This window comes from Eschscholzia californica, unplaced genomic scaffold, assembly GCF_041429995.1.
Source record: "Eschscholzia californica isolate CP2 unplaced genomic scaffold, dmEscCali1.0.p SCAF_4, whole genome shotgun sequence".
Classification (NCBI taxonomy): Eukaryota; Viridiplantae; Streptophyta; class Magnoliopsida; order Ranunculales; family Papaveraceae; genus Eschscholzia; species Eschscholzia californica.
This window is the reverse complement of record NW_028238461.1, coordinates 49,966,148-49,982,963: the sequence shown is the minus strand read 5'-3', so window position 1 is coordinate 49,982,963 and position 16,816 is coordinate 49,966,148. Positions and strand designations below refer to the sequence as shown.

At 35.7% G+C, this 16,816-nt stretch overlaps 1 protein-coding gene and 1 long non-coding RNA gene across 2 annotated transcripts; one reads left to right on the top strand and one right to left on the bottom strand.

The window, feature by feature from the left end:
• The first annotated feature begins 6,896 nt into the window (after window positions 1–6,896).
• On the top strand, window positions 6,897–10,015 carry LOC147545701 (uncharacterized). The gene is made up of 4 exons (XR_015224179.1): window positions 6,897–7,214; window positions 7,301–7,360; window positions 8,392–8,461; window positions 9,725–10,015. It is a non-coding gene; the product is annotated as an uncharacterized LOC147545701 (long non-coding RNA).
• Window positions 10,016–14,051: 4,036 nt separating this feature from the next.
• LOC147545700 (uncharacterized) lies at window positions 14,052–15,014 on the bottom strand. The gene has a single exon (XM_086635852.1). The coding sequence runs from the start codon at window positions 15,012–15,014 to the stop codon at window positions 14,052–14,054; it is 963 nt and encodes a 320-aa protein (XP_086491978.1).
• Window positions 15,015–16,816: the final 1,802 nt, after the last annotated feature.

The following is a 16,816-nucleotide window of genomic DNA, read 5'->3' as shown; positions in this document are numbered from 1 at the left end:
GGCCCATCACCTACTAAACAATGAGAGCAAGTGTTTAAACTTATACCTTTTACGTTCGGTAAGTCATCTCGTTTAGCAAGGATTTGAAGTCCCTTCTCGCTCATTTACCCGAGTCTTCTATGCCAAAGATCAGTAGAAGAATCTTTTTCAACTGCATTCAATTCTCTTTTACACAGTTTTACTTGAGTCTTGTATAAAGTACAACACTTCTTCCCTCTTGCTATCACCATTGACCCTTTTGTGAGTTTCCACTTTCCATCACCAAAGTGACTGTGATACCCTTCATTATCTAATACTCCTGTAGAGATTAGGTTATATCGAAGATCTGATATACGCCTCACAGTCTTAAGAATCAAAGTATTCTTTGTGCTCGTCTCAATTTTCACTTCTCCAATTCCTACAATTTTTGAGAAACCCAAGTTTCCCATCCTGACTTTGCGAAGGTCACCCGTTCTGTAAGATCTAAAGAAATTCTTACATGGAGTAGCATGATACAAAGCACCTGAGTCAATCAACCATGTTGTTTCTTGTTCTGACTCAGTCATACTTAAGCAAGTGTCTCCACAACCTAAGAGTAAGATAATGTCATCATCTGATGCAACTGCTGCAACATTATATTGTTTTTCATCATCCTTTTTATTTTCTTTCTTTGGTTTATTCCTGCATTCACTCTTGTAATGACCCATTTTTTCACAACCAAAACATTTAACTTCTTTCTTTGATTTTGATATCCCCCTTGACTTATCACGGCTATGAGGTTTTCTACTTTTACCTCTCCCCCGCCTTTCTGTAACTAGTGCTTCTGAATGAGACTCGTCTGACGATAATTTCCTTCTTGTTTCTTCATTCAACAAACTACCTGTTACATGATTCATACGCATTATGCCATTAAGAGCAGAATTGCTAAGAGACACCGCCAATGTCTCCCAACTATCTGGTAAAGAATTTAGAAGAAGTAAGGCCTACAACTCATCATCCAAAACTAACTTCATTGCAGAAAGCTGATTTACTAAACTTTTCATCTCATTCAAGTGTTGAGCAATTGAGATTCCTTCTTTATATTGTAATTTTCCTAGCTTTCTGAACAAGTAAGCCTTTTTGGCAACTGTCTTCTGATCATATAATTCTTCTAATAAGGAATAAGAGAAATCCAATTTCAACTAGTAGTCCTTTTATTATAAGGAGGGCCCCCAACAGTTTGCTGCATGTTCAGAATCAGGTGAGCAAGGAAGACATATTTGCTAATATTTATTTTAGCATTATCGACAAATATTTGTGAGTCAATTACTCAAGTCAAGATGGAAGGCTTGAGACTTGAATGCACTTAGGTGAAGGGTTATTGTCAATGACACCAAGTCATAACTTCAATAACTCCCAAGGTATAAAGTTCTATATTCTGTAAATATTATTTCTTTTGAGTATATGGGTATATAGACCAAAACAATGTTCAAAAAAGATTTATGATCCAATCTTCCCCAAATATGGATATTTAGTCCTTTTACATTATGGACATAAAAACCGTCACTTTCTAAACACAATACTGTCAATGTCTCACGCTCAAATTTCGCGCGTTTTGGTAAGATAGATTTGGGCGTGATTTGGGGGATTTATTAGCAAAAAATGGATTAAAACAAATCGTAATTTCTCTCTCCTCTAAAAAGATTTGGAAATCAAATTTTCTCTTTCCTATTATCCGAATCAATCAGATTCCAAAATCCTAACCAAAACAAAACGCCATCACCACAGATATTTTCAAATAAATTTTCTCTCTCTTCTTTACATATTTGGAAACGAAATCAATTTTCTCAATCTTACTATGTAAATTTTTTTTCGATTTAAATCAATTTTCTCTCACTTAACTTTCAGATTTGGAAAGAGTATATTTTCTGGTATCAATTTAGCGTGATTTAGGGGTTAATATACAAAATATATATCACTTTCTCTCACTTAACTTTCAGATTTGGAAATAGTATATTTTTCTAGGAACATTAAAGCAGCATTTGTTTTCGTTTTTACTCATACATAAATACACATCGAATACAAATTATGAAACAAATACGTAAATTATGTGTTATTTAAGACGAGGAAACCATCATTTGTCATGTATACAACGGAACTTATCAAATGTACGTGGGTCTTTTTTAATAAATTACACATAATTTCTTTTACATTACACATCGTCAGGGGCGGACCCACGTTGGGACCTGTGGGGTCACGTGCCCCCAGGTCCCAAAGGTAAATGTCCAGTATTTCAGTATTTCACATAACATTAATCTTATAAGTAAAAGCCAACCCACTACTTAATCATCAAAGACAAGTAGCTGTAGTGGGGGCAGCATTGGTTGTTCGCAAGTAAGGGCCCCTGTTCGAATCCCCCAGTCCGCATAATTTTTTTTATGTTTTAACTAGGGTAAATTCATATTGGCCCCTAATTTTCACTTAGCTATCATTTTAGTCCTATGTTTTTCCATTTTGACCCCTATTTACATGTGTATTTAGGTTTTAGTCTTTTTCTTGGTAAATTTCATATTGACTTCCGCTAATATTGTTAGAGCTATTTTTTTCCACGTATATATATATATATATATATATATATATATATATATATATATATATATATATTATACGTGTGTGTGTGTGTGTTTATTTTTACTATTTTTCTAGAATGAGTTTGCCCTCTCTCTTTCTGTAACTTCTTTATGTAATTCAAATGTGTATAAAATCGACACAACTCATAAATCAACAAAGTCGAATTGGCTTAGAAATGGAATTTAATGTATAAAATTTACTCTCTTGAACGTCACATCAAAAATTTTGGACGATTCAATTTTTTTATCATAACTAAAAGTGCCCCCACAAAGGAATTTTTCTGGGTCCGCCACCGGACATCGTTTACATTCTGTTACAAAAAAACGTACAAAATCTTCTCTGGTTCAAAAATGGTGCTCATCCATGTACTCTCCATTTGTAGTCTTGAGCAGGACAAACAACAATTACACTATATTATCGAAGAGCATATCCAAATGCTTTTGCACCACCAGGAAACAACTAACCAACTTTAGTAAATATTTAATCCGAGCCATCAGGTTTTAGTTTCGTTGACTTACTTTGATTTGATGATTTTGTTTGAAATTCCATCTGTTATATCAAATCTACACACATAAATACACATACATTAAAAAAAAAATCATATATTGTGTTATAAACTACATGTACAGTTCCGTAAATTATGTATAATGTATGTCAAATTTTGACAATATTTGAAGGTTTTAAGTAGTTTCGTAAGCTTAACAAGGCTACTGTTTTGTGTGACAAGTACGCGTAATGGTAAATAAATAATACATAATTTATGTGCACTTTTGGTAACTGTTCTAGGAAAAAAAATGACGAGAAATGTTGGATAAGTTTTTCATACTGTATGAACTTTTAGTAAAATGTTTTTGATATCATTGATAAAGTACGTATAATTTGTATGATAAATACACATATATCATTCAGTAACAATAACAACTTACTGGAAATTTTGTGTAATGTACTGTAAAGTAAGGAAATGTATCGTACATTACCTATATTGTATATTCTGTTATGAGAAACCGTACGGATAATCACCAGGTTCCAAAGTTGTACGGATCGATAAATTTGATCTGAAGAAATATCATAAACCACAGAAGATTTAACATAAATCTAAAGAAATATGATATTACCATTGAATGCAAACATAAAATATCAAATTTGAAGGAACCGTTGAATAAGGAATAAACATCAAGACCTAAAATAGTTATGAAAATTTTAGTGAGAAAATAAACATCATACATTAGAAGTTAATGAATTAGCAAACATATCTTATAAAATTGGATCATAAATCTGATATGATCCATAATAGAGCAACATAATCTGATAATTTAACATGAGAAACAATATTAGATCTTAACAATGGTGGTTATAATGAATTTCACAGTGTCAAACCTGATAAAGGATGAATGTTTGCACAACAATCTAATGAAGATGAAACAAGATTTCTGAGTTTAATGGAGATTTATTAAGTGAATCGGTTTTAGTGAGAGAAAATAAATGGTTTCCGTTACTGAAGATAATGAAGCTAACATTACTTTGAATAAAGACGTGATTGAAGAGAGAATGTGAGAGATAAAAATAGAAAGAGATATTGAAGGATTTTGTTGGTAAATCAGTTATAATATGAGGAAGGTTATATTAGGTATTATGAATTAATATATATTCTAGGGATTTGTGTTTTCTCTCTAGATGTATACCAATGGACTAGGTATCCATTTACAATAATATTTTGATTTTCAAACCCTTAATGAGATTAGAGGAGACTAAATGTAATATTAGGCCCCGTTTTTTGGGCTATAAGCTGAAAAATTCTTTTTTTTTTACGTATGGCTCACGAAAAACTAGAGTTTTAGGTGGATTTATACGAAAAGTACTTGAATACCACGATATCTGAAATGATATATAATTAAACGATCTTGTTAACACCACCGGTTTGCAGCTTATGTACCTATTCAGGTCTTTGCTAGGTTTAAATAATATTATCAGCCGGTGGGATTGTGATAGGCCTAAAATAAGATCTTTTTCCCAAGTGAAGGGATCAAGTTATGGTATCTTAGTAAATTCGTGAATCGTCCCAAGGGATAGGTAGGCAACTTCGGATATTGACGACGAGTTTAATCCAATAATCAAGATGTCAATAACTAACTTAGACTACAACACACACACACCCCACTTCATAAATTTGATGATTGATTTGTAAGAAATAAGAAAACAAATAAAACTAACTAAACTATCTAAGTAAGAGGTGAGAGAGATTCAGGAGAAGAGTCGCAAGAAGTCGGACAAGATTCGGGTGAAAGTCGAGTGAGAGGGATACTTTGGTTCACAAGATTGATAACGATTACTACTAATTATCTACTAGAATGGGAAGTTAATTAACTTCACCCACATACATTGACACTCCAAAGTATAATGTGTCACAATAAGTATAATCGATCAAAAGTTACTAAACATCGACTATCTAGCTATGCACGCACTATCTAATTACGTATCAATGAACTAATATGACATTCCAAAGTATAATGCGTCACAATAAGTATAATTGATCAAAAGTTACTAAGCATCGACTATCTAGCTATGTACGCATTATCTAATTACGTGTCAATAAACGATTAAGATTGAGGCCTCTAATTCATAAAATTAGACGAAATTAATTGAACTCGCATTTAAGAAATAATAAGTAATTCATCATAAATCAAATCATGTTTCACGAGTATCTATATACAAGTGATAGCTAAAATATTGAATGAACAATAAATGAATAGAAAATGATGAGAGAATCTCCCTTTTTCGATGTGGTTCGAGGCTAAGATGGTCGGAAAATATGAGTTTTTGGATGTAGCCGATCTCCCCTTAGCAATTTTCTGGGTTCCCCATGGCGACCATCATCATCTTCTCCATTTAGAACTCAACCTCCATTAAAGTTAAACCCTAGGTTTTCTCTCTCTAGCAATCTTCAACCAAAATCAAATCAAACCACATGGGAAGCTAGCCAAGTATGAGGGGGAACAAAAGCCCTAAGATTTCCGGCCAAGAAAGTGGCCGGAAAAGCAAGAAAAATCCGGCCAAAGATGGAGAAGATCCGGTCAAAAATGCTTCAAAACCCGGCTGGAGCCTGCTGTCCCGCGGCCGTGTATGTCCGTCCCGTGCTGTTGCGTGTGAGGTCTGAGTTGTCCCATGCGTCTCAGCCATATCCCTTGCCGGATCTGCTCCGTCCCGAATAGATTTGCAGCAGCTGGACTCTTGTTGTCCGTCCCGTGCATGAGCAGCTGCAATCCGAGCAAAAACAGCAGCAGTCCGAGCTTGCTGCTCATGTGGAGCTGCTGCCACTCCTTGCTGTCCCGCGACTTTGGTGTGCCGGCCAAAGTTGGTCGGCACTCCTCCTTCTTCTCTCTTTCCCTCTTGCTCTCTCAAAACCTTCCAACCACACTCTTGCACTTGAAGAACACAAAAACCCTAGTTTCTTCCTTGCCTCATTTTCTCTCTCTTGCTTGGCGAAGAAGATGAATGGTAGATTGGATAAGATTTCTTTTCACTACTAAAAATCCTAGTCGATCTTGATTTTGACTCAGACTTGACTATTTTGACTTTGAACCATGAAGAGAGGGTGCTCATAGAATCTTTCCTTGTCTTGTTCTTTGGGCTCTTGGGCTTGGACTTGGTTTTGGGCTTTGGTTTAGAAACCAAGAGGGTGCCTCCATCCTTGTCTCTACACCTTCAAATTCTCAGAAAGGACAGGAAGAGATTGTTCTCGAGTGGACGGAATCCGAAGGCGAAATCACATGAAGCATTATTGTTTGTATTAGCAGTTAAAGATGAACCTAGCCTTACATTATGAGCAAATGTGAAGATTGGTAGAAGCAAAAGGAGAAGTTTTAAAAAGTTGAACTGATGGTGAGTAGGAGCCATGTCAAAGTAGTTTCTAAAATCATGACTCTTATAACTTCAAAATTGTGGAAATTCATTGGCTAATATTTGATTTAGGTGTGAACAGTTTTCAACATTTTTTTTTTGTTGAACTCACAGTTTTTAACATTTGATTCTACATGTTAAGGACAAAAAGAGACCATGGCACAGAATTGACTAGTCTCTCTTAAAAGCATGTATAAAGTATGATGCACGGCAACATCATGAACCAACTCTAACTCCTAAAACAGATTGACATAATAATTTACTTAATTTGAATTTAAAATACAACTTAAAAGTTACTAATAGACACTTTACTCAAAAGTATTACTTCATTTGGTTCCGTAAATTTTGTCATTTTCATGTATTTCAACTCTTATTATGTTATGAAACACATATCTCAATTTAACTGTAACGTCCCGAGTTTACGGTGAAAGAAGGCAATGAATAAGATATCTTAGGGACTGTTTTGCAAACGAATAAGGTTAAAATCAGGGACTAAATGTTCAATGCGGCCAGAATCAGGGGGCTTTCTGCAATCAGGACAAAGACGGGGACTGAAGTGTAAAATCGGCTGTCTAAAGGAAGAAACCGGATGGGGAAGGAGCTGCTCCTCATTTTCTTTTTGTGGTTACTGTTGGAGATGATTAGAGGGGAAAGGGATGGATTTTGCTAGGGTTCTTGCTAATTCAAGCTTCCGGAGTGAAATCAAATTAGTTTTGTAGTGATTCTTGGTTGGAAATTTCGTTTCTCTCTCTAGATTTTCAAGAGGTTTTTGTTGGAGTTTAGCTTTAATGGAGATTCATGTTGGCATGTGTAGGAACTTGGAGTTTAAAGAGGAAATCAGAGGAGACTCAAAGAGATCAACCATCAACTCAAGGTAAGTTTACAAATTATTGAGATAAATTTGAGTTATATGGAATTCTAGGGTTCAATGATCATAAATTTGAGGCTTTCTGATTTTTAGGGTTTGAATGAGGGAGAATTTCATATATTAGTAGTGTGATGTTTGGTTTAAGAGTAATGGTTGAACCTAGAGATGAAAATGAGTTCGAAATTGACGAGTTATATAGACTTTATACCCGTGACAGTGTACTGTTAGGTCTGTAGCACGATATCAATGGTTCAAAAGCTTTTAGAGTCTTCTACAAACTTGTAGCTCGTCTCGAGCCGATTCCAGAATGGTATGGTAATAGTCGTTTCGAGTTCGGATGGGGGAGTTATGGCCGTTAGAGTGAACAGCGCGCATTTGGGAACGACTGATGCACTGCTGTGTTTAGTTGGTTCGTTTCGAAGTTGTACACTGGGGATTTGGCCTAGACCTAAAGTAATGAAATTGTAGGATTCGAATAATTGGGAAGAAAGTGAATTGGTATTTAAGAAATGTTAAAGGTTAATAGGGGTTAGAATATAGACCGAACAACAATTTTAGGGAACTACACAATGCAGTCTGTTGTGATGCGTTTCTGTGTTATTTGAGTACCCGGATGAAGTTTTACATAAGAGATAGATCGTAGCTTAGGTTGTTAGCTTTCCGAAATGGTATGGTACAAGGTATTTCGATCTCGGACGAGAGAGTTACGACTGTTATAGTGCGCAACGCGCTGTTAGGAAATTCAGATTTGCTGCTGTTTGTATTTTGCTATTTCGAGGACCGTACACTTTAAGTTTGACCGAGATACTAAGTACTGAAATGTTAGAAACTGAAGTAGCTTTTCAACGATATAAGATATGCTTGAATTGGGACTAAATTGTGACGAGAATGAATCTAAGACAGAATAGAGTCACTCGGGGTCTTCCGACGTTAATGCTAGTCAAGTCTCTTTTGTCCCTCTTGTCGTATTGTCTTTTCAGAGTTATTTATGTCATCTTAAGATTCTTGTCGAGGAATCTAAGTTTATCTTTGTCTAGGAGGTCAGAAGGAAAGCCGAAACGAGTTGCTCGAGGCGAAGCGAAGGAGGACGGAGTCCTGAATCGCTAGGTAGGGGTGCTCTCTTGTTTTCTTTTATATTATCATCTAGATTTATGCTAGGAGTAGGAGATATGCATGCATCACTATGTTTAGATGGATAGATGATCATGTTGCATGATTTATACCGTTGTTTTCAATGACGCTTACGACGTTGAATGTGTCTATTTCGTTAATGGTTTTACGATAAAGTTTGTATCGTTGATAGTGCTTATCGATTGGCAGTTTTGAGGATTTAGACGTTGATTTCACTGGAACTGTTATCGTGAACTTTCCTTAATGACGTGATGGTTTATATATGGAAAATATCTTACGAATGATTTCTAGAGAAATGGTTTTCTAAAACGGATTGTATATCGATGTTTTGAAAACGTAACGATTTCGTATGTTGTATGTGATTGGTGAAGTGGACTGAAACGAGTCATGAGGGTCTTGGCAGTTGTAGTGCTCCACTCTCTGGCCAGGATTTTCGTTTAGGTTGGACTCTCGGGGCTCAGGGATTTGCTACCCTTGACCGCTCGATTGGACTGTAAGCCTGTTTGTTCTTACCCTCGGGGCTCAGAGGCTGTACACCTCTGACCGCCCGACTGGTTTGGTGATTGGGATCCCTCTGCACGTTATGATATGACTCTGTGTTGTGTGCCACTTCTGTGTGACAAGATAAATAATGTTTTTAAAAAGCCTATCTCAGTCGAGGGCGTAATGGGTGAGTTCCGAATCTGCTGAGATTGTGGGTGAAGGATGTTTTCACAAGTAAAGAGTATTATTTCGGCGGTTGACACAATAAATGTTTTTCTATAACCAGAAGAAATAGTTGCATGCTAGGGTACCGATGAGAATATGCTTTTCGTCCCAACACGAATACTGGAGGGACGACCTGACTATTCGACTTCGGTGAAGCTAAAACGTATCTAGTTAAGCTAGGTGTATATATTTATCACGAGGTTAGCTTTTCAATGACTGTGGAGTCGCCTAGTGGGAGAGGGGCTTACCTACCTAGGGGTAAGCCACTTTCTCGAGAGAATTTGAGTACCTTGGTTAGTGCCGGAAATGGGACGGTACTAGCCAAAGTACTATAGAATTCTCTGGGTAACTCTCTGTTAATTGAGAGGCATACCAAGGGTGGGCAGTTAAGTCTGTTATTGTATGCTAGTATTAGGATTGATATATATTTATATGTGTGCATGTTTTACTCGAGAAAAGGTTTATCGCAGTTTTGTTTTGGGACTCCTCTACCAGTTAACTCGTGTCGGTGAGTTACTGACCCCCTACCAGTGTGTTAGTATGCAGGTTCCTAGTTAGAAGCATCTGCAGCGACAGGGTTAGCAGATGGATTGCAGGGGTTGTGGCGCGGTGCCACTTTGGGTGTTATCTCTTTTTACTTTGGTTTACTTTAGCTTCAAGTTATATTTTATTTCACGAAGAACCATATAACATATATATGTATCACATAAGTTGTATAAGGACGTATGGAGGATGAGTTAAGTGAGTTCTGGTGGTTCGGTTTTGAACCAGAGTCTGTTAGTTTAATTTTAGTTTCATTTTAGCTTCCGTTGTATTTGTGTATGCGAATGTATGGTTTGCATGACAGGTTCTACAGGTGCGACCGGTTCGATTTACAGAGGAGATGCTGCCGAATTTTCGGTTCGTCTGTGAATTGCCGGGGCGTGCTCGTGCCTAGTTATGGGGCACGGGGCGTCACATTAACACACCATGTCCCTATTTGTACATTCAAGTTATGTCAATATTTATTAGCTTGTCTTGTTGTTAAAATCACGATTATATGATAATCGGAGATATTGACATAAAGTAAAGACACGATAATTAACGTGGTTCGGTCGAATACTCAAGACCTACATCCACGGAGAAATAATTCTTTATTAATAATCACCACATACAATTGTATGTGGGTTTGATCGGTTACATTGGTCGGACATAACTCGATGAGTTTTATTCCTAGAACCCTCTCCTATTTATAGATGACTTAGGGTTTAGGGTTTCCTAGTTTCTGATTACTAAACTAGGAAATAATACAAAATCTATCTAATATTACGATTAGATAGTTACAAGAGATATTCTGAATATAAGAAACTAAATCTTCACATATCTTCAATATATCTTCAAATATCTTTAATATTCTGAATTCTTCTTGATCGTCGGATCTCGCCTTCTCGATCCGTCACGTACATACACGTATATTATTTCTGCAACTTATCTTGACCGCCGGATCTCCTATTTTCGATCCTCTTTATGTAACGTATCCTATTACCCCCCCCCCCCCCCCCCCCCCGCAAGTTGGAGCACGTATATTTTGAAGTGTCCGATTTGGAGAGAGAAAAAGGAAATACTTCTTGATTCGTCGTATTCGTCTTCTTGCAACTCTTGGATTGTGAATGCGTTGGAAGATGATTGAACGATGATTAAGTCACAACCAAAAGGTTGGTAGTTGCGGTCAGAAAATTGAGCGAAAATCAATGACAACGAAACTACATGTATTTTTCTCATGTATGTAAAGTTGGTCATTGTATGAAGAAAATGTCAACAACTAAAAGGTTGTGATGATCAATATCTTGTCGTATAAAAACGTCAAGTATGAACTTTAGGAGTGACAACAAAATAATGTTGTTTTGTTTAATATCGACAAGAAATCATTGTCGTAATTGCCAAAAAATATTGGAGAAGAAACAACCAAAAAGATGGTCGACATTAAATTCATTGCCAAAAATATGCAAGATCGATATAATTCTGAAAAAATAGAGATATTCTATTCATTCAAGAGATATTCTATTCGGTGGAGAAGTATTCCAAAATGTTATTTGGTAGGAAAGACAAGTCATCATAGATTAAGAGCATCTCCAATGCAACACTCAATCTTAGAAACTCTGAGTGCCACTTAGGATTTTTAGAGATTTTTCTTAAATCCTCTCCAATGCAACACTCTATTTGGATCTCTAAGATGACGTGTCGAGGGTGGAATAGAGATATCTCAAGAGGACACTCTGTTTCTGGAGTGTCCTCTTGAGATATCTCTAATTGTCCAACTCATCAATATTTGATTTTCAACCAATAGAAATCGAGTCTTTTATATTTTCTAAAATAACTAACTATTTATTTACTAAAATAACTATGCCACATAAGTAAATAAGATAAGTTTAGAGTTTTGCATTGGAGACACAAAAAAATTGAGGATCTTTATTAACGCCACGTAGGAGTGAGAATCTCAACTGAAACTTGACACATAGGATGAATAGAAATTTTTTTGAGTTTTGCATTGGAGATGCTCTAAGTATGAGTTGGAAAATGTCACGGGAGAATCCGGAAATAAAGATCAAAATAGATATATTCTATTTGTGGTGGGAAAATCCAAAATATAATTGAAGAAATAAAATAATCATAAGAAAAATATGATTATGAAAATTTCGCGGGTTGAATTCCGGAATTAAAATCCAAAATAGGAATTCTTTCTCCGTTGAAGAGAAAGTCCAATATTTTGGTAGAGAAATAAAATCGTCATAAACAAAGTATGACTTTGAAAATGTCACGGGTTTATCCGGAAAAAAAAAAAGTCAAAATAGATTAAATTAATCTATTTTAGTGTCACAAATAGAAGAGAAAGTGACAGAAAAATTGTGTCACAACTAGAAAAAATTGGATATAGGTGACATTAGAAGTCTGTCACAAAATAAATTTCCGACAGATGAACAGTGGCAAAACAATCTGTCACGAAACAGTGTGATGAGAAACTGTCGCAAATAAGTAATTTGGGGAAATTTTGAAACTTCAAACCAGAAATTAGGGTTTCCCAAAATCAGAAGTCGATTGAAAATCCAGGTCTAATCGATGGTGGGCTGATGTAATGGGCAAAATCCGGTCGATTTGAGCCATTGTAAGGCGTCGACGGTGGTGTATTTCTAGAGAGAGAAAGAGATCCGTTGTGGTCCTGAAGGACAGTTGAACAGTCGATTCTTCATCGAATCGAAAGATAAACAGTTTGTGACTTAATATATATTGTCCAAAACGATTGAAATGATCGATTGGTGACGAGGAACTCGTCGAAAAATAATGCAAACCAAATCCTAGGGTTTCTGTCGCTGGGAAGATGAAGAAGGTCGGGTCAACTGGAGTCAACATGTGCTGACTCGGTCTGTGTGGTATATGGGGTTTGCAGGTCAAAGCACGCTGACTGTGGTAAGCGTAGTCAAAATTGGCTTACTAAGTCAGCATGCATAATATGAAGTCCGGGTCATGGTGGAACCGGGTAGTCTTGTCCGGAACTCAGTTCTGGTTTCGGCTGGAACGAAAAGAAACCAGATCTGGACATTTTTGGTTCCAGAAGTGATGATTTTCAATTTTCAGACCTAATTTAGGTCTAAAAATAGAATAAAATCGACAAAATTGAGGAAAAAATCAAAAAATTAATAGAGAAGGTACCTGTGTTGAAGAAGAAATCAATGATGCTTATTATGATGGACTCTAATAAATTCCAGCAAATCAAGTAAATAATATCTTCTTTCCTATTCTCGTACAGAAATTATTTTCTTCTTTCACTTGATTTTATCGTCTTGAAGATGAAACATAATCACATGAATAATCTTGGAAAAGTTAAACAAATCGACTAAGCGATCAAATAATAATGTAATCATAACTAAAATAAAAGTTGGAATTTTGACACAACAATATAGAAATTGTTGGAAAAAGCGGAAGCTAAAACACGAACAAATAACCTGCTCATGATACCATGTTAAAATCACGATTATATGGTAATCGAAGATATTGACATAAAGTAAAGACACGATAATTAACGTGGTTCGGTTGAATACTCAAGACCTACATCCACGGAGAAATAATTCTTTATTAATAATCACCACATACAATTGTATGTGGGTTTGATCGGTTACATTGGTCGGACATAACTCGATGAGTTTTATTCCTAGAACCCTCTCCTATTTATAGATGACTTAGGGTTTAGGGTTTCCTAGTTTCTGATTACTAAACTAGGAAATAAAACAAAATCTATTTAATATTACGATTAGATAGTTACAAGAGATATTCTGAATATAAGAAACTAAATCTTCACATATCTTCAATATATCTTCAATATTCTGAATTCTTCTTGATCGTCAGATCTCGTCTTCTTATCCGTCACGTACATACACGTATATTATTTCTGCAACTTATCTTGACCGCCGGATCTCCTATTTTCGATCCTCCTTATGTAACGTATCCTATTACTTGTACATTTGATTTACCCAATCTTTCGTTGACCTCTCTCTCTCTTCAACTAGCCTGTCGTTAAGAAAAAAAAAACTAGCCTGTAGTGGATCAACTATTCCAAGTTGGCTACATGAGAATGATATTATCAGAGAAATCTATTCTTGTTGAACCAGTCGTGACAGGTTTCGGTCACATGACTTTGTGATACACATGACTTGATAGAATATTCAATCTTCATTGTCCACCTTGTGTTTTCTGCAAGTGGTTTCAAGACCTCTCATTAATTTCTGTGACCAGTCTTAATTTTTTTTTTTTGAAGAGGGTAAAATAGATTTCATTATTGCAAAGGTTGCAACCACAAAGAGAAAACAAGAAAAAAAGAAAAAGATTACATGCTAATTAGAGCATCCCAGTTAAAAACTAATTCTGAGAAGGTGGTGGAGGACTTCCATTCTTGGTTTGTAGACCAGTAAAAAAGGAAAGCTTTGATCGAGATTATAAGATTTTCTACCGATTTACATTTTTCTTCGAAGATCCTTGTGTTTCTCTCTTCCCATAAGCTCCAAATTATAGCATAAGGAACTCCATATCTCAATAATTTTTTCCTATCAAGCGACTTTGGGAGGGTATTTGAGTCGACTAAGTCCTTGAAACAATTTGACGAATTTGAGAGCTTGATAAAAGATGGGGTAAGGGAGTTCCAAATCTGATTTGAGAAGGAACACGAAAAGAACAAATGATCAAGAGTCTCTTCTTCATGATTACAAAGAGCACACCTATTTGGGAAGATGAAACCTCTTCGCTTAAGAGTATCAAGAGTAGGAAGAGCTTGGAGATACAAAGCCCATAGAACAAAGGAGATCTTCGGAGGAATGATGTTATTCCATATATTCTTACTCGGAAAGTCTCTCTGGATGTTGGCTTTGTTCTTGGTTGAGAAGAAATTTAAATGATGGTGATAAAAAGAGGAAACGGAAAACTCACCATTTTTGCTTGGAGTCCACGATCTGGTGGGAGAAGTTGAAGAATCCATAAGAGAGGTACTAGAGAGTTTAAGCAGCAGGTCTGTTGCCTTCATTGCTTCTGCTGCGGAACAGGTTCTTGAAAGATTTAAATCCCAATTATGAGAAGAGAAGTTACCGTTTATCACTTCTTCGATAGAGGCATCTTTAGTCTTAGAGAATTTCCAAATACTTTTGAAATCATCTTTTAGCGGAGTTGATCCTGCCCAAGCATCCTCCCAAAATGAAGTTTTTGATCCTCTGTTAATAGTAACACATGTACCTGCTTTAACTGACTTAGAGAAGGCTTGAATTTGTTTCCATGGACCACCCACTTTATGCACACTCATCTCTTTTGAAAACCACCACTTTTTGTTGCCCTTATATTTCTCCCTAATCATATTTGTCCAAAGAGCGTCCGGCTCATTCCCTTACCTCCAAGTCCATTTGGCCAAAAGAGATACATTAGCTTCTTACTTGTCAGTCGTTGGTTTCGTTAAAATTCCTCAATAATATGTATGGTTAAGGGCATGGTACCATGGTGACTCCAATCACTCCTGCAAGCATTTATATGACAGTCTTCAATTTCATGGATGGTGATGGTGCCAACTTGTTCCTTTTAAAGGCACTAATTCTATTATCTCCAACCTCTCAAATCTCTCCATATAACTGAACTTTTAAAACTTGAGAGTCCAGGTGAATCAATAGTTTGTATGGAATTTATGTCGAGATTATAGGGAATATATGTTTGGTATCGTTTGCTTTAAATGCCGTCAAGCTTCCTCTTTCAGGGAGATTTTATAGGGCCCCCTCATTTTTGTTAAAAGATCTCCCCTCAGTGATAATTTAGCAAGTAAAATGGTTCATGGGGAGGTCTTTTAACAAAATTAGGGAGACCTTATAAAACTTCCCTTTAAGTAGAGCTCCTGATGACCGGTTAAAAATTATTTGGAGAAAAGTTTAAATATAAGAGAGGCAGGAAATGGGATTTTTAGTTAGAACAGAGTTTCAGTCTGACAATTTTGAAACTACAAATACAAATTAAATATGATATAAAGTGGTTTTTTGTGTATGTAATTTTGTCGAAGGGCATTTTGATAGAGGTTGTACTTTAAGGCCATATTTGACGCGCGGGAATCATGTGGGAATGGAATGTCGTTATTGCTTTGAATCATAATCTTGTTTATTGTTTGGCTCGCAGGAATAGAGGGAGACTCTTATTCTCGGAGGAATAGGTGGGTTTGTGATTTCCATTTTCGGGAATAATTTGTTTTAATATTTATGGACAAAATTATCCTTAATAAAATATTAGAATGACTATTAAAGTAGTCTTTCACATAATATCACAACTAAAAGAAATAAAAAACCGAGGATTTTAGCCACCAACATAGCATATCTCTCTCTCGCTCGAACGTTACTCTCTCTAGTTTATTTTTTTTCTCTCCTATTCTTCATTCCAATTGATTTCATAACGTTTAAAAAGTAAAAAAAAAATAACCGAGACCTTACATTTATTTACTTTAAATAAATTTTTGAATACTACTTAAAACTGGTTTATCCCGTTATTCATTCATATCTACAAATTTGAATGAATAATACTCATTAAAACTATACAGGAAATTGGGCCTAAGGCCCAATTTTCGGATTTTTTTGGTTAAAAAGACATCTCATCTTTTTAAAGAGCTAGGCCCCAAATAACTTTTCAAGATTGCAGGTCAGAAATACCCTTTGTCTAATAAAAAATACCAAAAAAAATAAATTTCTAATAAACTAGGAAGTTGTTTTCTACCAATGAAAAAATCAAACGAGCATGGTGGATTGGACGATTTTTCCGAGTTGATTCTATAAGGTCGAAAACGATTTCCTGATTTTTTATCATCAATATATTTTAGGTTTTTGTAATTGGATATCTTTAATTGTTGTTTGAAGATGATTTTGAAGATTTTGAGTTAGTTTTTTCTGAAGAATTCTAGAGAGAGAAAGTTGCAATTTTCAAGTTTTCAATCTTTAGGATTGAAGTAATTTTTTTGCTATGCTAGTTATGATGTTTTGATGTTTTGATGTTTATGTTCAAACTTATTTGTTGGATTTATATGGAAGTTGTGGAAGTATAGTTGATGCAAGGAATGTGTTTGATAAAATGCTTGAAAGA